At 37.4% G+C, this 24,602-nt stretch overlaps 1 protein-coding gene across 2 annotated transcripts in view; it reads left to right on the forward strand.

Annotated features, from left to right (window-relative positions):
* ARHGAP42 (Rho GTPase activating protein 42) overlaps positions 1-24,602 on the forward strand; it is a 159,923-nt gene that overhangs the window by 66,609 nt on the left and 68,712 nt on the right. For both annotated transcript variants that reach the window (XM_061374435.1, XM_061374434.1), the window contains exon 4: positions 17,195-17,266. In XM_061374435.1, coding sequence (XP_061230419.1) covers positions 17,195-17,266 — 72 coding nt within the window. The remainder of the gene's footprint in view (positions 1-17,194; positions 17,267-24,602) is intronic.

Below are 24,602 nucleotides of genomic sequence, written 5' to 3' on the forward strand. Positions count from 1 at the left end.
TAGGGTTTGCTTTTCGGTTTTCTGCAGAGAATGGAAATGAAGAAAATCCATTCATCCAGAATGAAGAAAATACAGTGTGTGTTGCAGGAGTACTACAATGCAGATTAATGTAATTGATTCAGTCAACTATTACAGTTTCTCTTGCTTTATGTATGTTTGGGATGCTTGTATTTGCATTTACCTCTGTATGGATACCTGACAAGGAAGGTGTTAGGATGCTTGCTCCATATTACAGTATAAAATGATTACAGGGAGTCTTTAATCTTTGGTCTATGAAGTATTTTATTAAAAGATCTAATAGCTTGCTGTAAACAGTCCCATGATTTTTATAGTGTCCCGAGGAGCTGGCTTGGTGCCTCAGTAACATTCCTTGCAGTCCTTAATTGACTAATCGGCAGTGGGTGCAGTAAGGATAGGAAGTGGTTGGTGAAAACCAGTCAGTAAAACAGTAACACATGACCAACTTTCTGAAAAATTTTGGTTTACTTTGCAGCACTTTTTAGTTAGGAATTCACAAACCGGGGTTGCTTGCCATTCCCCAGTTTTGAAGAGTATCATCAAGAGATAGGTGAAATCCTCCCTTCAGTAATAGTGTAGAACAACGGGTTAGTTGGAAGGCCACTTGGTACTTCATTTTATAAATCTGATTTGTTCTTGATTTCATATGCTCACTCCATGTTCCCTGTGTTTCAATGCATGTGATGGTGCATTACAGGACAGGAACTTCCCAAAGTGTTTTGAGGCATTCATTGAATAGCATTCTGGAAGGAGTTTATTTTAATGATGTTTTGGTCTTCACAGAAATGCAGGTAGTTGCCGTTTCAGCTTGTAGGCTCTTTGGCTTTCCACACAGTCACTTAACCAAGTGTCTTCTCAGATGACTCTTCATGGAAAGAGAAGGATGTTTGCACTTCTGAATGACTGTGTTGAAGGAACATGAGTTTTGCTGGATCAGTCAACTTTCACAGCCTTGAAGTTCTGTGCATTTATTCTGTGACTGCAGGGGGAGGGAATGGAGTTGCTGGTAGCAGTGGGTATGTGCAGTGCCCGTTACTAGCCTGTAATAGTGTCAGACCATGATGTTACCTGACAGCTTTCTTAATTTTTTTTAATGGATTCTGAATTTATCTGCACTTCTGCCAGTAGTATGAGGAAAAGTACTTCATTCCTACAAACAATTTATTTTTTATTCTTCGTTTAATCTGAGCTCCAGAATAGCTTGAAACCCTTATATTTGTTGTTCTTATCCAGTGTCTTGGGCAACGTGATTAAAAACAGATAACAACACAAGCACTTTATGTACCAAAGGGTACTTAGGAACAAAGATGCCTTTGTTTAAAAGGAACAGCACCACCCAAAAGAATCCCCACCTTTTCACAAGAAAGCAAGATATTCTCCCTTAGGGAACCTGTGTAATCTGCATGGGCCATAGCTGTGTTGCACACAGTGATGTTTTATTTCGAGTATTCTCATTAGGATGTTGTCTTAAGGTTTGCAGAACACTTAGATTGCCTTTATTATTCTGTTCAAATGTCCGTAGGAGCTCCAGTTATTGTTACTTTTACAAACTTTCTTGAATGCATCTTCCTGAGCAAGTGCTTTTACTTTGAACTAAGACTGGAAAAGATTAACAGTTTTGTTTGTTTTTTTTGGCAGCAGTGCCAGTTTGCTATGTGCCCACTTCTGAAAACTGGCTAAAAGCAAAGCAAAACAAACAGGTTTTTAGCGGGTATTTTTCAGCATCACAACAACAGAGGGCAAAGGAGGAAGTGAAAGAGGGCATGAAGAAGCAATGTGAGATCAATGAACTCTGCTTCAGCTGGCATGACCACCAAAATAAATGCCTTCAAATCTAGGTCTTGGTGCATTATTTGTCACAGCCCTGCCATTACAACTAGTTGTGGTCAAGGAAAGAGTTTGTTTGTTTTTTTTTTTTCTGGTGGTAAAAGGAAATTATAGCACAAATCTGGAAGCCATGTCACATAGTCCTGCAGGACGTTTTGAATGATGGGGCCATGGAAACTGGTAGCCTTAAAGATTATTGTAACCACTTCTTTGGATACCTGTCCAGTAAAAGGCTACCTCTAGAGAAAAAATGCTAGATCTTCTTCTCCCACTAAGCTGGCTCTTACACTGCGATGAGACCTTTTTACAAGCTAAACGAGAGCTTTCTAAGTTGATTTGTTGGTGGTCATATTTGCATTAGAACAGAAAAAAGTCTAAGAAACTTGTATCTGATACTACTTCTAGCCCTTTTGCTCGAAATGTCTTGGCATCCTGTGTCCTGCATCTCTTTCTTCATTTTGTGGACTGTACCCAACAAGCTCGTTTTGAACTTTCACCACTGACAATTGGCAGAACCTTTTAAATCATAATTCTTAAGCATTTGAGGTTCTGCGTGTCAGCTATCAGTAAAGCTTTGTATGTATGCAGTTATAAAATTGTATTTCACAGTATGAATTTTTTTTATAACTTCATATATTGTATTTTCATATTGGTTTGTTTATCATTATGCTGAATTTTTAAAGAAGCATCAGAATGTTTTCCTGTGGTTGTAAGGAACCACCCTGAAAGCTACATTGCATGTTTCTAATATACTCTAAATTTTGGTTGGGATACCAGAGTACTGTACACAGAACAAGTTAGTGCTGTCAATAGTATGGACATGTCAAAAGATATTTCTATGGATCATGTACCTATAAAAGTTCATTTATCTCTGAATAGTTCACATATATGGTTAAGCTACCTTTCTTAAGAAGTATCTTAAATGCTCATACATGTGATTATGTTTCCTGAAAGGATGCATACATCCATTGGAGTTAACAGTTCCTGGGCATAGTACCACTACAAACAGCTCAGCTGATTTTGGCGTTATGCCTGGACATGTTCATTCATGAAATAGTTCCTACAACAAAATACAATTTCTAATTATATTCATCTCTTCAAATAGTTGCTTACCTCAGCACCAGCTTTCTCCTGTTTATTTTCTTATTTTTAGCCATGATGGCCCAACTTGCCCAAAGAAGCTGTGACTGACTGCTCCATCCATGGCAGTGTTCAAGGCCAGGCTGGGTGGGGCTTGGAGCAGCCTGGTCTAGTGGGAGGTGGCAGGGGGATTGGAACTGGATGAGCTTTAAGGTCCCTTTCAACCTAAACCGTTCTGTGATTCTGGCAGGTTGGTTTTTCTGAGCGGTTGGCTTTGTTGGTCGTAGAGAGGTTACAAATAGTAGATGGCTTGTATCAAGAACCAAACATGGCACATAAGCAAATGTTAAATGGCTGTGCTTTTACATTGACTAATTTACAGAAGCTGTTAGTAATATGTCAGAAGTATTTTTGTACATTGTATGTAAGCAGTTTGTACATCCTTTACAAGCTCTTTCAGTGTTTTAAGCCAAACAGATCACAATAGCAGAAGTATATTAACACTTCGGTGTTGGTAGCAGTTTAAAGGCAAAAAGCAGCTTTCGAAATTTTGTCTCATAGATTGATTACAAGTCCATATTTTTTTATATGTATATGAAAATAGACACATACATATCATTGTATATTAAACATCGACAGAGTTTGAGTAATTATTCAAGTTTGTAAATAGCTAAACATATGTATAGATAATGCATGTATAACTTATCTGCTTCTGTGTGTGTTTAATCTCATGCTATTAGGCATTTTCAGAACCTGTTGAGTGTAAAAGCAGTGAGCTGATGAAAGAATGAGATCAGGATCTGATACAGCTTCTTTCAAATAGTCTCATTTGCATTTTTTTTTTGCACAAGCTCCTGAAAAGAGGGAATTTTAACTTCTCCAAATTTACGTTACCAGCTGACCTTTTGTTTCTTAGTGTGGGAAGCATGTATGCTGCTTACATCATCTAGCAGAGAAGAGGCAATCATCTGACAGGAAGAAATTGGAAGAGAATTTAGGCTGTATGTCAGAAAAACTTCCTCATCATGAGTTACATTGTGAAATACTTTGCCAAGGGAAATAGAAGAGTCTAAGGCACAAACTGTGACTGAGCCAAGTGTTGGAAAAAGTAATGTAGAAACAGTACTTTGTATTACACAAAACAAAGGAACCACTACGTCAGATACAACCATTTCTGGCAATTCAGAAAATTTGAAACAAAATCCTAGCTCTAGGAAACATTTCTGCCAGTGTCTTGGCTGCTTTGTTGGATTATCCATTTGGTTAGTTTTATCCCTCGTTTTTAAACTTCCATTTAGGGGGTTTTGTTTCAGTTAATTTTGGGGTGTTCTTTCGAATTCAGAAGTTGCTGATGACATTTGGACATTCAAACTCTTGATCTCTTTTAGAAGTCTGTTGCTAAAGAGCAGCTTGTCTGTCTGCCTCAGTGTTTCCAGCTTCTTTTCAGAAAGAAGGCACCTGCACTCAGGCTTTTTGGGGGTTTTTTGTTGGGGTTTGGTTTTTTTTTTTTTTTTGAGGAAAGAATATATGAAGTCAGTTTAGGAATTCTGACAAATGAAGCTTTTTAAAACAAATGCTGTGGTGAGTCTGGCAGCTCAGCATCCCTTAAGGGATAATGTGTGCTAATGAAAAAATATTTGTTTTACTTTTCATAGTAAGTCAGAAAGTTCTTACTTAGATTATTTAAGTGTTTATTTATTCTCCTATTGATTTCCAACTTTCTCTTTACATCGTAATGGACCTCACAAGGAGGCCTCTTTGGGGTGCAGTCACTCCGCTCTGGAGAGGTTTTGTTGACATTTGTGCAGGGAGGGAAACAGGCCTGGCTGCAAAATTCACAGATTGGGATTTGGAAAAGCAAAGAGACAAAGTAATAAACATACGGAAATGATTTGGGGCGACTCTTAAGTAGGTATAACAGCCAGAGTGAAAGTGTCTGGGAAGGTTTAAGATAGCGACTTAAGTTTTAAAATGAGGACTATGCAAAGTGAACTTTGTTGCTTATTTGCTAAGATATATCTTCAACAGTTACAGAAATTAAATGATTATGTGTTGCTTTTTGAAAAGAGTAAAAAGCCACACAAACTCTCAGATTCCTACTTCTTGAAGATTCCCTGCAGTACAAGAAGCTTTGGTTTTGTTGTATTTCCTTTTTCTTCATTGGGAAAACATACTTTTCTTTCTTACCATTAAAGATACTGTGAATCATAGGTACACTTGGATTCTGATCTATTTTTTCTTAATTAGTTCTTTGCTCCAATTATGCTGTTTCCTGTGTTTATATAGTCATTTCCCCCTTGATAATATGTAATGTAAACATTCAAGCTGAGGATTTATTTTTGTTTGTTAGGAAAGCCATAAAGGGAGGGAAAACCAGAAAAGTTTTCTTCTCCTGGCTATCTGAAATGACATTTTTAAGTTCTCCTTTGCTTTCATTATGATTTGAACTCTCAGGCTAGTCAGAAGACATACAGAGTGTTTGTACTGATGGTAGTGATAAAAAGAGAAATACCAAACTTGCAAGCACACAACTGAACTGTTTTTCTTTCATTGTGGTTGTGCTTGCGATTATTTTATCTTTATTGTTTTCACTGAGTTACAGTCCATGGAATAAGCCATAAAAAGAAATGGCATCTCCTACCAGATGATTAGCTGCCCACCGTGACCATATCCATAGCTGATTTCTGTCTGCCTTCTAAATGTTTTCAGGGTTTGCTAAGAGAAAATTTAAAAACAAAAAACCAAACTGTTGTGGGGGTTTTTTTTTGTTGTTTTTTTTTCCTTGTTTTTCTAGAGATTTTTTGTTTGTTTTTAACACCAGGTAGTTTTTTTTTCCCTCAGGTGGTATAGTGTACACATAGTATAGGTGGAATACAGGCAGCAAAGGATTTGTCTGAAGGATTTCTCTAGTTCACAGTGTCCGAAGTCCTGCTGTGTCCAAGTTGTCTCCTATCACTCTCCTCTGGATAGAGGGTAGTTCTTCTGAACAACACAATTTGTTGACAGAAATTGGTGAAAAACAAAAAAACAGTAGAAGGAAAAAGGTGTATCTCCTCTCTAGTTATGAGACCAGCTTTAGTCATCTTTGTGATTTTTCATATATTATTAAAAGCTAAAGGCATTCTTTAACACTCTATAAAATGGTCCCATCTATGTAGAAAATAATTCTTTTGCCACAAATAAGCAGCAAGATTAAGAGACAGGAGAGACTTAAGAGGGAGAGAGAGAGGGCAGAGGGGAAATACAGTATGAGTTTCCAGCTCGTATTGTGACAGTAGAGACAAAAAATACCCTGAGCTCTTGCCCACTGAAGGGAAAACAGGAATATGGAACACAGAGAAATCATAACTTCTTTGAAGTGTGGCCTTGTGCAGTGAAGGAATAGGTGGCATGCATGGTCTTTGTTGTGTGAAAGGATTTTTAGGTGAGAGAAAATGCTAGCTTATCCTGAGAAGAGATAAATGAAAGCACAGGACATACAAATATGAAGCCCCATGTGTGCAGCAATCTTGCCGCAGTATATTGTCTTCTAGTGGGCTTTTGCAATCAGTGACAAGGGGTAAGTCAGTTGAGTTTTTCCCCTTTCCTTTTTATTTCCTATTAGCTTCTGTTAATCTCTTTAAAACTCCTAAAGGGTTAATGTGTGAATATTTTTCACATAAATGAAAAATATTGAGGGGAAGACCTTAATGTACAGTGCATTCTGTGTTAGAATTTTACTTTGCGGTGATCAGTGTGTGTAATGCCCCCGGTTATTTTCTTAAATGTGCTTTTGTGTGAGTTTTCTAGTGGATCAATATATCTTAGAGCCTGACTATAAATATATTTTACCTTCCTATAGGCCAAGAACTGGTTTCAAGTGGTCTCTTCCTCTGTGAATGAAGTGTAACAATATTGAAGTCCATCCTCCCCATCAATCAGAAACAGATTTATATATCTTGCCCTTCAGGTTCCTAATTCTCTGTAGCTGAGCTGAAGGAGTGATCACAAGTCCCTGTGTAGGCACCCCCCAGGCACATTTGGTATTTTCATAACGAGTTCACATGTCCTAGGTTCAGTATTATTTTTGCATGTTAGGTGTCTTGAGTTCTGCCTTTTGCCTTCAGCACACAGTAGTAGCTATGTTAGTTGGAAGAAGGGTGGTCCATGTGAACCCTCCAGCTCTTAAAGATTACTGACTCATGAAGACAGGTTTGGAGCTTGTCGTGTTTAAAACTCAGTTCTTAGAACTGTGCTGTAATGAAAATTTCCTATAATAGATCTAGCCACCCTGTTGTAGATGTACAGCTGTGTCCTGAGAACGTAAATTAAAGATGGCTTAATAAAAGTAGCGTTATAGAAACTTAGTTTACAACCCTGTTGATCCATAAGTTGCTTGAAGTAGATAACATTCTTCGATTTCGGATTGGATCAATGGTGCTGTCAGTTGTAAGACATAAATATTTTATGGTACTTGATTACAAACACTGAGATTTCTGAACAGCCCTGAATAATTCATAGATGCTTTCTTGCCCGTAATCACTACACTCAAGAATCATCAACATGTTAATTTTTTTCTCAGAAGCTAATGGGAAGCAGGTAAAAAAGGTTTGAGCATTAATACTTGTTATATGATTCTGTCAGGCTTTGCATAGCAATTCCCAGAGCACATTACAGAACCTGGCTAGGAGTTGGGAAGGTCTGAATAGCCACTGTGAACTCGACAATTGGTACAGAAGGCTGATATCCAAAACTTTTGTGTCAGTGCATGGATCCTACAAGATTACTCCTCTGTTGCTGTTTAAGAGCCCAGTAGCAGCAGCTGACACCAGTGATAGGACTGGCAGGCAGGGTTGGCTTGCACAGACACTTAGTAATTCAGCAAAGTGCTTTTCCTTGCATGTACTCCAGCAATGCGAAGTTCAAGCAGCACTTCCACCTTCTAAACTTTTATTGCTAATGAGGGCCCTTTATTCAAATCGTTTCCTGGCAAGGCATACCGTGCATGAGAGGAATGAAGTCAACTTTGTTAGAAGTTACTGTGGGAGGGCAGCAACAGCATTGTTAAAACCTATGTCTGGACAATTCCCTTGCTGCCATTTGTTGCATCCTAATTTCCCCATGAAGCCTAATTAATGACATACTAGTGTTTACATCTTTATTCGGTAACTGTAATTGTTTGACATTTGGAACAGAGACTTGACATGTGAGAAGAGCTGTGCAATTTTTTCTTTTAATTGTTGTTTTTTCAGGCAAAAATAAATGAAGTTGTAGGGAAGAAGTTAAATTTCAAAATTTGTCATTTAGGAATAATATTAATTTTTAATTTTCCCCTACCACTTCAACTGCATTGTAAACAGAACCTGTCTAAATTTGTTTGGACCCCTTGTGTACACAGATGTTTCTTTTGGGGAGTATCTTAACATTGTAACAAATACGGGACTCCTTTGCCAGTTTGTATGCTGTCAGTGGGAGATGAGAGAGTTAGTATTCACTCTGCAAACACTTTCGAGTCTACGATCTGATTTCCTTGAGTTTAACACACATAACTAGTGTGTGTTTATGGTCATAAAACTAGCCATGGCCCTTAATAATTCAGCTGAATTTTGTTGTCTTGATACCAACCTCTGGCACCGAGTTTCTTGAGACTATTAAATGTTACTAGCAAATCTCATTTTTATTTCTTAGAATCCTTATCAACTGCTGTTTTTCATTCCTCCATTTCCTTATCTTGTAAAGTGTATTGTGTTGCCTTTCTTGAAGTCCATTTTCACTTTTATCATTATTATTTGTAGATGATAATAGATATAGTTTTTCATGTAGTCTCTTAAAAGACGTTTTAAGTGTACATTTTTGGTATAATAATTTTATGAAAGAATGAGTATATTTTAAAAGTCTGTACTAAAAACTTTGACATTTTTAAAGGTTAACATCACATGACTTTCCTGTTGTAATCTGGATTCATGAGATGCTATTGAATATGGTAGCTGGAAGAGATACTGTTTGACCTTTCTTGGGTCAGATATTTGAGGTATTTAACCTGTCTCTTCATTAACTGTCTAAAAAGAAATACCTAACAGTCTTTTGAGATATGCAGGAAAATAAAGAATTATGAGAAAATAAGAGAATATCTGACTTCATACATACATACATTTAGACATGTTATGGAACATGACTTTTTTCAGTAATCCATTTTCTTAGGGCTTTATTCTGTGCACCTTGAAGATGTACAGCAGAATTAATGTACAGGTGTTTGTAGCAATTTCACTTCAGCAGTTCACAATGTTTGAAATGCGTACGATGTTCCTCTGAGAACAAATCTACTCTCTGTACGTAGATGGATTGTATTACATGGTGTAAATAATTTTTAAGGCTCTCCATAAAATGTATTAGATATCTCATTGCCACTGCATGTTATCAGAAGCATTTTTTTTCATTGGATATGTGGCAGGTTTGTAGCCTCTGACTTTATTGCTAGTAGGAGTGATTGATCATGTGTATCTGCTTCATTTTCTACACTCAGAAGCACAGGTTGGGCATCAGCTATTAAAATGTCTTTTACAGTAATTTTAGTTTGTCAAACCAGACCATTTAGTGGAGGTGATTATAATAAATACAGTTTCTGTTCCACATACAAACAGTGGGAATTGGGTAGCTGCTTCTTGATGCTGTTTAGAGTTGCGCTTGAAGCATTAGTGATCTGACAGTGCCCAAGGATCTTGTGTTTATGACCAAAACAGATTAGCATACAAACATTAGAACTTAACTACTATAAAATAACAATAATTCTGGGAATTTAAATATAATGATATTTTCTCTTTAAATATTTATAAGGCAACAAAGACATTTTAAGCTTCCTGCAAATTCTCAAATGTGGAATTCGAAACAGATGGAATGAATATTTAGCTTTTCCCTCCAGAGATATCACAGGCAATGAATGCATTTAGTGAACAAGATAGTTAAAGGGGAAATAGTATTAAAAAGTATTAAATGAGCATGTAGATAAGAGACTTTATCTAGATATGCCAAATGCCATTTTTCCATCTTTAAAAACTTTTAATATATGGAAATTTTGTTTCTAACTTTACTCTCCTTTGCCTGCGATGATGATTTCAGCCAGAAATAATCTGCCTTCTTATGCAAAACACAAACTGTTCAGATGCATCTGAAACTTGCTGCAAGTTCGTGATGCAAGTATGCTCATATGAGTGCCTTTATTACCTTCACTGAACAATATCTCAAATCAGAGTCCAGTCTTGCCATGTGGTTCATGAAGAGACGAACAACTCATTAAGAAAAGTGATTGTGAGATGCTTGAAGTCCTATGTAAGACCTCTTCCTTCCTGTATAGTTCTGTTAAATATTTGTCCTGTACTTCAAGACCTTGCCATTAGATAACACAATGATCTTCACCTGTTTCTGAAACAGCGTTAAGTGAGTAGTATCAGATGATGGGAGCTGCTGATTTCTAAACATCTATTTTTTCCTTTGGTTTCTGTACTCTGCTCCAGTGAATTCCCTGGATGAGCCCTGTTTGTCAGGCTCCAGTTCACTGCCATGTTCCAGAGTCAGCTGGTGAATCTGGCACCTTAATACCCATTAATGATTGAAAGTATGAGTAGTAGAGGTAGCATGCTGTCACAGGATTCTGTGATGGAGAGCAGAATGCTATTTCTGAGACTGAATGAAGATGCATCATAAAGAGAAGTGATGTATAGTGGCAGATTTTTATTTTAACACATAAAATAGCAGATGAGCAGTTTTGATATACCTATTTCAGCAGTCACACATATATTAGTTGGTGCTAATTGTAGTAACTATGCTAGAAATTAATTAAATAAAAGAAAATTAGAGAAGATTAGCGAAGAGTTTAATTAGAGAAGAGATTCAGAGCAGCCCTGCAGAGAAGGACTTGGGGGTGTTGGTTGATGAGAAAATGAACATGAGCCGGCTTCAGTGTGCGCTCGCATCCCAAAAAGCCAACCATATCCTGGGCTGCATGAAAAGGAGTGTGACCAGCAGGTCGAAGGAGGTGATCCTGCCCCTCTACTCTGCTCTTGTGAGACCTCACTTGGAGTATTGTGTGCAGTTCTGGTGTCCTCAACATAAAAAGGACATGGAACTGTTGGAACAATTCCAGAGGAGGGCCATGAGGATGACCAGGGGACTGAAGCACCTCCTGTATGCAGGCAGGCTGAGAAAGTTGGGGCTGTTCAGCCTGGAGAAGGCTGCGTGGAGACCTCATAGCAGCCTTCCAGTATCTGACGGAGGAGCTATAGGGATGCGGGGGGAGGGGGACTCTTCATCAGGGACTGTAGTGATAGGACACAAGGGAGAGCGGGTTAAAGCTTAAGCAGGGGAAGTTTAGATTGGATACAAGGAGGAAGTTTTTTACTGTGAGGGTAGTGAGGCACTGGAAAGGGTTGCCCAGGGAAGCTGTGAACGCTCCATCCCTGGCGGTGTTCAAGGCCAGGTAGGACGGAGCCTTGGGTGACATGGTTTAGTGTGAGGTGTCCTTGCCCATGGCAAGTGGGTTGGAACTTGATGATCTTAAGGTCCTTTACAACCCCAACTATTCTATGATTTTAAATAAAGAAGTATAAATTATTTTTTTTTTTAAGGATAACCCATATTCTGTATTACCTAATGTAATAAAATCTAACTTCTTTGTTCCCTGTTTAACCCCACTTTAGAGTTAAAAGTGTATTTGACTTTTTTTTTTTTTCTTGTAAATTCTGAATCAGGTAAGTTGTTCCACTATTTCATTGGTTGTAGTACTCTAGAAATTTATTCATATTTTTGGGAGTATGACTGCATTTGTAGTTCTGCTGTTTGGTTACGTGTTAGGAGTGTCATATACCTTTGTGAGAGTGAGTAACTTAGGACTGTGAAGTTAACTTGAGAGTAACTTTCAGTGAGTCGTGTACTGTCCTTAATGTTTATCTAATCTAGCTTCTTTCTGCTGAAAGTGAAGCAGCTCTACTGCCCAGTCCCAGATTTCTTTGGGTTATTCCGTAAAACTTTAAACAGGTTTGGAATACCCATGAGTAAGAGCAGACTTCAGGCCCTGTGGCCCAGACATTAATTTACTTTCTACTGGAAACATCTAAGCCATGTTATATTTAGGCTTTTTGCATCGACTCAGAATTATCTTCATGGAAGCAGAATAGCAAACCTGATTTTGATTGCAGAGAAGCTGGCAGTTTCAGGATGTGTTGCATCTTGTCTGAAACGTGCTCAGATGGATCACAGGAATCCTGTGCTTGTTTCTCCCTATTGATTGGGGAGGGAAGCTTATGTGTCTGTATCAAGTGCAGAGACTGTGAATGTCTAACGTTGAGTGACTGAGTTAATTGCCTGGTAGGCTCCTGAGACTACCTGTACTAGTGTAGTCATCGAGATAGTAATGTCCTCTATCAGATCTTGCTGTTGGCAGGGCATGGCCTGATTCAACAGGGGACACAAAGTTCAAAGGTTTTGTGGGGGAGCTGTTACTTAGAAATATTTTGTTTCTTTCTCTGCTCTTTAATGTCAGTCCTTAGAGCTTACGTTTTTCTGTTGTTAATTGGCCCCAAAGAAAGTTAACCAGTATGAGTACAGAGTGGTCTCAAAGGTCCAGGATTTCAGGGTCATTCGCAAGGGTTGTCTTCTGGGAGCTTCTGCTTCACAGTCATTGCAGATGCAGAGGATATTTGTGCCTCCTTTCCTTCTACGTGGATCAAGTTACTATATTTATGAATGGTTGTACTGGACCTTGGGATCTTTGAGTGCTGAGGTACCATAACTGTTGTAGCTTGCCATGGAGATGGAGATACTACAAAAAAGGCAAGATGCTTGAGAGTGGTTGGGATGTTACTTGTTTCATACTCCTTGTACCTTCATCTGAGAAGTCATCTTCACCTCATTTAGGAGCAGATGACCACATGTAGGAAAGCATATGCCTGAACTTCAGGACTGTTGTGTGTGAACTGAATGAAATGTGGTTTATATAAACAGTTGATTAATGATTCATGTACTGATGTAATGAAAATACTTTAATTCTTTTTAATTACAAGCCGTGCTTAATACGCTAGTGGATAGTTTAAAAATAGAAAAAGAAAAAGAGGGTACAGTCAGATATTTCTAAAATGAGGTGTACTTGCTCATTCCTGCCACTGCGCTCACAAGATGCAATGATTGCAAACTGTAATGTTTTCTTGCTTGGAAGGAACAAAGGAAACCGCCAAATGGGAGAACAAGCCAAGAGGGCCTCCTGGTATTTGATGTTCTCCCCACCCAGCTTCTTGACACAAGGTCGTGTCTGGTTAACGATCACAAAAATGGTCACAGTACTCTTTGCAAGGTTTTCTTGTTTTCATACTGCTCTCAGCAACCTTCTCAGCATGACAGGGACTGTTTGTTCTTTTATTTTATTTATTTATTTCCCTTCTTTTTTATTTCTTTTTTTTCCGCTTCAAGTGCAGTCCTGGGAGTAATCCTTGGATTGATTCCCCTCAGTGAGGGCCTTGGCTTTTCTCTATTCTAATAGCACACAAAATGGTACAGGTACAGACCTGGGGTTCATCATGCTTTCAAGAATGTGTTTCTTTATGCACAAATTTATTTCTAACATATTTTTTATGTGTAATTTACTTGTAAACACAAGCTACATCATATAGAAAAATGTAAAATAATATTCACCTGACAAAACAGAGATAAAAGTAATTTATTCAGCCATATATAGCTACTCTCAGACTTGATTGGCATCCACTTGTGTATTAAGACCACTTGATAAAGCACTAGGATTTTGCTGAAGTGATTATTGCCTTACACATTGTACGTGGAAGTGTCCAACCTCCATTGTTACCATGCAGTAGTTATAACTTTCTAATCTGAACCTGCTTTATCATCATCTGAATTTCACCTCTGCTTGAAATAACCAGCATTGGTAATGATTTCTTTAGAAAATTAGCACAAAATAGTTTTTTTTTTTGATGTAATGTTTTGTTTGTACATATAAATAAACTTTGTTTGTAAATATACTTTGAATATATTAATTTTTTTGTTTGTAAGTGATTTGTCTGTGTAATGTTTTCCATACAAAGCTGTAGAAATATTTGTTAAAGGCACTGAAATTCAAATTATTAATTTTATGTAATATTTATACTTTTAAACTTTTAAAATAGAAACTAAGGACTTAAAAACATGGCAAATGTATTATCATGACGTATTTATATTCTTTGTAGCATGTAAACCTGATACATAACTAAGTTACATAAATGCCCTGTAGTTTGTATTTTGTGTCTGCTGTTAAAATTTATATTGATTAGGATCTATTGATACAAGCCACAGACTGAAAGAAGTGGGGTTTTTTTCTGACAGGAATTGAGAGAAGTGTTTCAAATTAAGTTATTTCTTTTTATCTAGTGGAGCAATATATTTCTACATCAGAAATGCGTTATTATGAATATTTTAGCTATGAGATTTGTTGCCTTCTCTGAATTAATTTAATTGGTATTTTTCAGAAGTCTTATACCAACATGAAGTAAATCAGTATTTGTCAGCATTCAATATTTGTGAGTAATTCAGTATTTTAGGGAAGTAAGTTTTATTTCCTACATGCAAGTGTGATAATTCTGTGTTGCAGTGAAAAGTATTTGTAGGAGATATAGAGCAAAAAAAGATAAACTTGATTTAATTCCTAATTCTGTTGCTGCAAAAGTGCCTCTCTTGATATTGTTGCTGTCTTATTCTGGCAATTGGGAATCCTGTTAATGTAATTCTGTCTGTGACCTACCTAGTTCTTAGCCCTACAAATAGAAATATAAATCTCAAAAGGTGTTAACTGTTCTTTTTACTGCAATTTAGCATTACAGATTGTCACGTGAAGCTCAAAGCTTCTAGTGCTTAAACAGCTTAAAATATCTGTGTCTGTATTGTTAGTATTTAATAACAAATAAGCATCTGCATCTATGTTTTAGTTAAGTGTCTGTTTATATCCACTGGATCTACCCAAGTAAAAGGAGATGAAGAATATACAGTCTGCATATCATTCATTATCCAAAATTCAGGGCTAGAAAACTAATTGGAGAACTCAGTCAAAAAATTAACATTGACTTAAATTTAAGGAAACCTAGAAATGGAAATGCTCAGATTTAGTTTTAGTTCTAGTCTTCCCTTTCTAGCATAGCGACAATTTGGTTTCTAATAAGGTTATGTTAGTTGATGTTGAATTTTTTTCTTCTAAAAGCTTAAAAGATTGCTAGTCAAAAATGTCTTCTCAGCACTGATGTTTCACCGTGTTGTCTCAAAGGCCATCAGAGCATATTGAGATGCTTCAGTTATGCAAACAGAAAGTGACCTCATAAATTGTCAAAGCTGGCTGACAAAAAGCATTTAAAATGTGTAAATGTTTATTTTTCAATATTTTTTACAATTTCAGCATGATTTTGGTGGTATTTATTTTAACAGTAAAAATCTAAAAGGCAGGGAAAAAACTTTTGTACACGAAAAGGAAAGAAAAGATGCGTCCACGCTTCTCTACCAGTGACTCCAGCAAGCCTTTGTGATTTCTGTATATGCCAAAAGCCATATGCAGGCTGTGCATGCTGACAAAACTTCCAGCTCCTGTTTCCAGGTGTATGCACTGCAGTTCTGCCTGACTGTGAGCACTTCATTTAGCAGTTCTGCACTACCTAGTGATTCTTGTATATAGATTATCTTTTGTGAATAGCATGCACTTTGCCTTGTATAAAGTATTGAGTCTTGAGACATTGTTTGAAAACGTCTACTTGGAGAGTAACACAGTTTTGTAGTCTGCTGCAACTGAACTGGTTGGAGGAAGTTGAATGCTGTGAAAGCACAGTGAATGCTGTGAAAGCACTCCTCCTCATCCTCTGTGCCTGGTTTCTATTTTAAAACGTAGCACATTTTTATCACTGCATCATTGAGCATGCCAAGTGTTGCTTTTGCTGTCTTGCACTTTGTTACGTTGGGATGTCAATGAGAATCTCAGTTTTTCCTGAAACTTTGCCCTACTGAGAGATGTGGTGGTTCTGTGGTCTTTTGAATTGTAATGTTACGTTTGGGAGGAAAGAAAATGTGCTTGTGTTTCAATAAGTTTATTCTATATGTTTATTATTACAGCCTTTTGGGAGGTCTTTGTGCTCAACTGACAATGTAGCTTTATCAATTATTGTTATGGAAGAGTCACAAGAGCTGTATTCATTCACATTTGGCTTAGGTACATGTTAGCTTTGCCCAGACCTCCAAACCTGCCAAAGCCCAAATGTGGAATGTGGTGAGTATGGTAAAGACTGGGTTGGTGCGGAGAAGAAAAGCTATTCATGCAGAAAACCTAACATTTTGACTGTAGATAGTATAATAGAATATTGTAGTGTGTTTTATTGTGCTTTATTTCTGATGTGTTGGCAGTTTTCAGTTTCTTCTGAGTTTTCTGCAGTGAAGTCATGTAGTTGTTTATTCTGTGTGTCCCTAAGAGGCACATGGTGAAATGCTAGGGGTTTTTTTGGTGAGTGGCACAATGGCATGGCTGACATTCGTATTCTGCTGCATGTGTGTTTCCAGTCCAAATGACTAGGGACCATTTTGGGTGGTTGCTGCTGGGAATGGTATTTGGAGAGGGGTTCCCAGGATTTACATTAAACAAACAGAGGCTGTGAGGGGAAAACTGTGATTCATTAGGAATCCTGGTTTAGGTTAAACTGGTAGAAACAACTGCAGGGCATCTTAGATTAGTTTAAAAACTGGAAAAGTAGAAGGAATCTAGAGTGTTTTATAAATTGTCCCCTTTTCATTTTAGAGTTCTCTGCCTTACTTTTCCCCTGTTAGCCAAAATAGCCCAACATAGCCAAAAAGGTTCAGCAGTCAAAGATTCAGATTCTGTATACACAAGCTTTTCTAGGCTGTGCTGTCAATACTACTGTGTTTGTCTTCTCTCTTCTGTCAAAACATGTGTCTGAAAGTTTTTGTTTTCTATTCTGGTTCTAGGCAGGACAGAAGGAATGGAAGTAAAATACCAGAAAACCCATTTACATATTGCAGAGACGCTTACTACATCATTCATTACAACTGCTTTAGAAATTGCTTCATGAAAGCGATCGATAGTAGACTAGTGAACATTTGTGTTGTATGTTTTATGTAAAGAGGACGTAACTGACTCTCCCATATGCTCTTACCAGAATGTTACAGACAAGATTTTTTCAGTCTTGCACACTGGCAGAGTTAGAGTGACTCCACTTCCAGCAAGTACTGTGTTTTAAAAAGATATGTCTTATGTTTAACTTTGCAGATCCAGAATGCTAATGATGTGCTAATAGCACCGCTGGAGAAGTTTCGCAAAGAGCAAATAGGAGCAGCAAAAGTAAGTGGCTGTGGAAACAGTTCTTTTTCATTTCATGTTTATTTGAGTTATCAGTGTGTTTTGAAGGCTGGACTGAAAACAAGTATTTTGTATTCAAACATGCTTGATGCCATCCTCATTAATGTGTTAGTAAATTATACTGGATGCTTTGCTTTAGAGAAGGAGACAATTTAAAAATGGAGTTTAAAGACTGATTATATGCATAGGGTACAGCTCTTACAGCTGTTGCACATTCTTACCATCTGGAGTTGCGTTCATATTCTGGTGTCTGCCTTCATGTTAACATTGCATCTTGGGTTAACCCAGAATGGCACAGAATGGTTCAACAGCTGATCTGGGTGCAGTGGCCCTCAAGTGGCCATTGTATAAAGATGGAAAGAAGTCAGCGTTTCAGCCATACTCTCTCACTTGTCTCTGCTTTCCCTCTCCACTTTAGATGGCTGATGCAATGCAGAGTATTCATCTTCATGTTGCCCAGAGATTTTTCCATGGTGGAAGTGCTCCAGTTGGTGATTTAAGCCAATTCTTTGGTGTTAAGTGTTAAATTTGTGTTAAAGAATTAGTGCAGATTATCTGTACCAGGGTCCAGTTGTCAGCCCAGGAAATGAGGATACTGGGGAAAAAGATGTTGGAATGAACAATTAGACTAAAAGAGCTAATTCCAGTCAGAGCTAATTGGAATCTTAAGTGGTTATCAGTGACTGTTTTGATCACAATCTCAGAGAAATGCATAAAGGCTGAGGTGGTCAGTTAGAGATATGTTTAGTAACATTTCCTTCTGTCTCCATAAATATGCTAGTTCTGAAAGCATTTTGCATCTTGTATTAGTGCTCGTACATTTTTCCAGGAAACTTTCCATTCGTAAGGTTAAATGGGTAGAAAAAAATACTTCTCTTTGATGTTGTAGCTGAGGTTGCTCATGTGCGGTACTCAGCAAACCTCAGAAGAAGAACAGAACTCTTGGAAAGAGAGACTGAGGGTTTATGGTTTTTGTACTGCTCTTGTGAATGTGTAGCAAACAGATGAGGCTACTTCCGCACAGGAACTAAGTAAATGTTTGAGAAGAACTTTTACTGTGAACTTGAGGTCAGATTTTTCTGAGATGGATGTTTTTTACCCTCTTACTTGATATGTTTTTGTGTACAGCTGCATTCTTCTCGTCCCACCCCTATGCTGCTGTGAGATGCAGGGCTGGGAGTTTATTTACCATGCTGCAGAAATCAAAATTTAGTCCCAACACAAAATTATTTCTAGTTTTCAGTAGGTTTTGGTTGCGTTGTTCAGTTCTTTGTGTTACCATTTTGTTTCATATTCCTATAGTTCAGGGGGCATCATTCATCTTTGCAGAACTCTTTTTGAAAGCCTGAACTGCTGTACTATTGACTAATTTATCAGAGAGGCAAATCCACAGGCAGTTCACAGAGTTCTCTGAGATGCTCATGTCTCCCTTGACTACATCACTCAGTAGACTTCAACACGTATTTAGTGATCTAATTGAAGATGAGTCCTTTGTTTTCTGAATCAACAAGTATTTAAGAGAAAGTCTGGGCTGGTTGAGTCCTCTCTGTATAGGATACCAGATAAAATATGGACATTTGCCCATCTTATATAATTTGTGGAAATAGTGATCATCTTGACTTCTTTGTGGTCACACAACAGTGTACCGAATGACTTCAGGAGGGAGCCTGGCTCAGTTAACTCTTATTCCAATGTCTAATGGACTTTATTATGCAGTGTTGCATGTGGTTTGGACAGCACAGTATACTGGCTTGACACACTGATAATATATATATATATATATATATATATACAGAGAGCTCTTCCGGCTTGTTGTTATATAAAATGTCAAATAAACTCCTACTTTCTTGCATTGCTCAGAAAGTTAAACTCTCAGGCTTAAAAAATGAGAGATTTGTACTGCCTGCATAATCCATATGGTGACACAAACATTTGCCTCTGAATTTATTTGCATCAGTGGAAACAATTACAGTTGGCCTTTAACTAAATGGAATCAATACTAAGAAGTGAGAGATTAGTTATATTTAAGAATGTTTTTCTAGTAATTACAAAATTGCAATATATGAGCTAGGAATAATAAGACCAGTGTGAAGAGTAGAAATCTGGGCTTTCCAAAAGTCAATGCTAGTAGAATAGAGAATGTGATCAGATAACCTACCCGAACTTCCGTTCACCCAGCTCAGTCCTTGAGTATTTCTGAACCCTTACAGATGCGGGATGAGTTGAGTTTGTTTGTTATCTGTCTGCAGTTAATGAAGGTGTGCACAGAGATTTGGTTCTTTAAACTCCTCTAGTGTGATCTGAACTGATAGCCAAATAAAAATTAGATACTTTATTGTTGCTGCAAGTTTCAGAACACAATGAGAATGTCACTTTTTTTTTTTTTTTTTTGAGGTCTTTTTTAAACATGCCGTCTGTTTGGACCATATATCACCTGTTACTTTTTGTTCTGAAATACTGGGTTTGAGCTGGTTTTACCCCTTGTATTAACTTACAACAGCATATAGAATTTTATTCATTTCTGACCCAGACTTGCTCCAGTTTGTCTGCTATCCTTCTCTCCTCCAAAAAAAACAGAAAACTTCTGTGCATGTGTTCCTCTCCGAGGAGAGGCTGGAATAGTGCAGACTCCACAGGATGGCTGATAGTTGTGTCATATTATGTATTTCTAGAGCTGTGAATTTTCAGTTAATTTGCATTGTAACATCTTGTGTACCAACATTGTAAGAGATTAGGTATAGAAGCATGAGGTTAATTATATATATGCCTTTTGTATAGGCAATTTCAGCAGTAGCTAGAGATGCAAGCAGCTGGTCTTTGTGATCAGTCTTACACTGTTAGACCATATTTTCTAAACAGTGATGAGCACTGGATTCTCTCTCTTTTGTCTTTGAAATGATCAGTTGTAGTACCTTTTTAAGCTGTGTTTCCAAATTTATGGAGGAAAAAGAAAATAAGGGATAGTTGTGTTACCAATACACATAATCAGAAATGATACTAGGTACTACTGTCGGATTTTGGTGAGGGGAAGATTACGTGAGAGAGCACTTAAAAGTGCTTACTTGGCTTTTTTTCTTTCTTTTCTAAAACACCAGATGGAATTCAACTGGGGATAAAAACAAGCACTCCCCCCCACCCCCACCCCACCACCCTGTCATACACAGGCAGGAAAAAAAAAAAGAGAAAATGTTATAAATTAATGACAGTTTTTTGCTATGATAATCACTGTTTTACTTTAATAAGTAATTTTGCGAAGGTTTTTACTATGATGGTGAACTATTGTAGGGCTATGCTACAGCTGTGTCTAATACAGGGAATGAGAATATTTTCTTCTTTATTCAAAGCTTTGGGCAAAAAATACTGTCACAGAAATCATAGATAATATGGAGGATAAAATATATCCTGTTGATGTTGCAAAGCTTTATTTCAAATACAAGGACAGCATAAACCCAGAGTGCAAAGTTCAAGTAGTTTTGGAACATCATAAGAATAACATTAAAAACTAATTCTTCACATGCACTTCAAAAACCTGAAGGTACCCAACAAATCAAGAAACTTTCCCCATAAAACATTAGTGTTTGTAATCAAACCAGCAATACACAAATCCCCATCACTTGATCTTCTCGATTTATACTGCTCGCTCTTCTGTTTTTATTGCACATATTTCAGTTCTTCCTTTTCTGTACACACTCAGTTTAAATAAAGCTGAGTTCTCCCCAGAGACTACACAAACCCAGCTTTGCATTGGATAGCCTGTTGATTTACTCCATCTGAGTATAAAGAAATGACCTCTGCAATTACTGCAGAAATGCGAGCAAAAGCTGGGTGAGGTAACTGGGAAAGGATTTCAGGCATGAAGCATTTTCCCTTTTTTGGTCAATGTGGTCTGCAAGTCCCCAGCTGGTAACATTGGTGAGATCACTGTGTGATGTGTGATGTACAAAAAGGCCAAACTTTCGTGTTCTTTTTATCCATTGAATACAGTATTTAGCAATATTTGTTCCAATGTTCGTTGACCTTTAGTGCAACTTAAATCAGATCAAAGACAACAGAAGCAATTTTGGTTTTAAGACTTAAAAAGCAAGTTTTATTTCCTCCTTACAGTTCCATCTGTTTGTTTCCTAAAATTATTTATTTTGGCCAGAAGGATTATTTTTTATTATTATTTACTTTCATTCATTCATTCGAAGCTGTGAGTTCCTTTCTACTTGGGAAACAAATCCATGTTCACTGCTGGGATTAATTTTCCTGCATCTCTGTTCACATCTATACTTGCATGATGTAGGCAGGCAGGAGCTGGCGCGCTCCCTCTGTTTTATTTGGATTGTCCAGAAGTTGAGGATCATAAAACAAGAAAAACTCACCTGATTTTTGGAGTCTGTCAGAAAACTGTCAAAGCTGAGGTTTAGATAGGGATCACTAGAAATGCCAGAATGCCCATTTTGTGAACTGGTTTCCTTGGTATCTAATCAAATTACAGCATTTGTTGTCCTTTAACTGAGAAAAATGCCTGACCTTGCTCTAGTAGGTACAGCGGAAGGTGTTTCATTATAAGCAGCATCTGTTACTCAAGGTTTAATACTTGTGTCCACTAGTTTTGTGATATTTTAATGCCAGTCTGAACCTTAGAGGGGAGGAGGCCAGTGAAAGGAAGCAGAAATTGAGGCCAGGATAGATGAGGTTCAAATGTTTTGAGTTAAAATGCAACAGTTTCCCAAAAATGTTTACTACCAGAGTTACCTGATAGCTTTTTTGATAAGAAGCTTATTCTACAGGCAAGGAAATGCAGCAGTTCAAACCTGATTTGTTTTCAGCAAGGCCTTTAAAGCACCCTACATTAGGCATTATAATTTAGTTTAGAGAGGGGTTAGTATAGGAAACTCCCTTTGCCCAAGGAACTGGATGATGGGGAAAGGGCAGTGAGTTTGGTTTTGGGGGAGATCGTCTGGTTAAGGAGAAGTTATTAATTAGAAGATCCCAAGGGACAATTAGAGATTGGTCTGTTGTTTTATTTTCCTTAATGACCAGGTAAAAACCATCTGGTGGTGCTGACACAGCTTGGGATTGCATGTGTTGGGAGCATTGCCAAGATAGAGGAGGACTGGAGGATTGGAAAGAAAGTGTAAGATGAAATGACCAAGTGTATGGAACTGAGGCTACTTAGTGGTCGTGACACAGCTGCAAACCAAATAGTAGGCTGTATGGGTAAAAAGCTCAAGTGAGAATTTCTTTAGATATTAGGGGCTTTTAGGGATCTATGTCTGGTAGGAAGAGAAGTACAAATGTTCTTTAGATTTTCTTTTACTTGTATCAATCCTTGAGTTTTGGATCAAGTTCATGAAATATGAAAGAGTTGTAAATTGCATTTATAAATATATTTCATTCCAAGGCCTTGGTCCTAGATTATTATCTGAGAAATAATGCAAAATATGTTGTCTAATCTGGTATCCTATTTAAGGTAATGCTATGGTATGTGTAGCCAGTGTTTCTTTTACACCACTGTATGTGATATATTTGGGAAGCTTCAAAAAGCTTTCTTCTGCAGAAAGCCAAATCCATTAAGCTGGGAGATATCTCTGGCTGGGTATCTGGACCCAGAGGTTTTTTGAAGCAGCTAATCTGCTTGGGACAGCTCTTGTCATTCTGCAAATGCAGCAAAAATACTGTCTCATTGCAGTTTACTTCAGTTCAGTAACTGATTCATTCAAGGCTGAGAAACTTCGGGAAGTTAACAGAAAAAAAAACAACACACAAAACCCAAAGCGGAAAATCCTAAAATCTTGTTTCATAGAAAAAAACGAGCAAAAATTCAAATCTCATCACTGAAGTATTGTGGACACAGTGTTTAAAAACTGTTGGTTCAATCCGTTAACTGCAGGTACTTGTGAGTAAACCAGTTAATAATATGCAGAAAGTCTGTTTTAATAAATTCTGTTAAATGCATTCTTTCTTTTTAAAAATTAGTATGATTAACAGGCTGGCTGGCTAAAAGCAGTCTGAAGCTGTATTTTTTTCTTCACTTTAATGAAATTCGAATTTACATTCAAAAGAAAGCAGATATAAATTAAGAGTAAGTAAATTAGTCCTCTACAGTAAGTAGGAAATGTAATTTACTATATTCTGCCTTAACGTCTAAGAATTAAACTTACAATAAATGTGTTAGTCAATGGAATTGCTTAAGTGAATATGTGGGGTATTTTTGTTGGCAAAAAGAACCATTTATTAAAAAAAAATAATAATCTATGTTTGGTTAAAAAAAACAAACACCACCAAACAAAACAAAAAAACCCAAAACACAACTCCCCAAAACTTAGGTAGCAGGTACCAACCCTTCTAGTGGAAAACAACGAAAGAACATGAAAATACCAAAAACCCACCACATTTTCTAATTAAATTAAGGTCTTTTTCTTGCTAATTAGAATCAGTGTAATGTGTGTCACAGAAAGGTTGCATGCTGACCCCTCACAGCTCCTAGAATCCTGCTTGACTCCTGAGCCATGATTAAAAGTATGGGCAAGGACATTCACCTCCAAACTTTATTTCCAGGTCACAGGGGAACTGAACTTCATATTGAGTGCTTCAAAGCACAAAAGATTTTGCAAGTATACTTAACATTTAAAAGGAAAAAACAATACAAAAAACCCCACACCAAAACAAAAGGCTTTTCTCATTCTCAGTGGGCTGCTGTAGCTTAACTCATCTGTTATGTCCCTTCTAGCCTTGCTCTCAGCTACAGCTTGGAGAGGATTATGTTCCACACCAGAAAAACAGGTCTCAACGTTGTTGATGACACTTCAAGAATCTCAAGAAGGATTTAAGAGAGATATAGGAAGTGGCCAGTCACCCATGGTACAGAGAAGGACTTGCAGGAATCAGGTTTAGTATTCTTCTCCCTGCGCAAGGTCTTGGTCTCCATTCAGTTAGTCAAAGGCACCTACCTCTCCCTCCCCCTGTGCTCAAAATTAAACTCCACCCTTAATTTTGGCATCTTTCATCAACCCAAATTCATCATGATTTTGGAAAGGCAGCTGCATTCTCTTACCCTGCAGGGATTACTTCAGAGTTGTGCTTGTGGGTGTTGCGTAGTGCCACAGCTGTGCCAAACAAAGCTTAAGAGGCTTTTTTGGTGGGTATAAATTAATTCATTAATCTTACTCTATTACATGTTGGGGTTTTCTTCAGGAGTCTTGACGAAAATTATAATCTCTTTCTCCGTTGCTTCCCTTACTTTTGTGGTGCGTTTAAGATAGCTGCATAAAAATACATCTGTTTGGTCATTAACTCAGATGATGTTAATTAAGTCTATGGGTCTTTACTA

Source organism: Neopsephotus bourkii, unplaced genomic scaffold (genome assembly GCF_033783945.1).
Source record: "Neopsephotus bourkii isolate Nb327-2 ecotype Australia unplaced genomic scaffold, CSIRO-AGI_Nbou_v1 NB_1638, whole genome shotgun sequence".
Classification (NCBI taxonomy): domain Eukaryota; kingdom Metazoa; phylum Chordata; class Aves; order Psittaciformes; family Psittacidae; genus Neopsephotus; species Neopsephotus bourkii.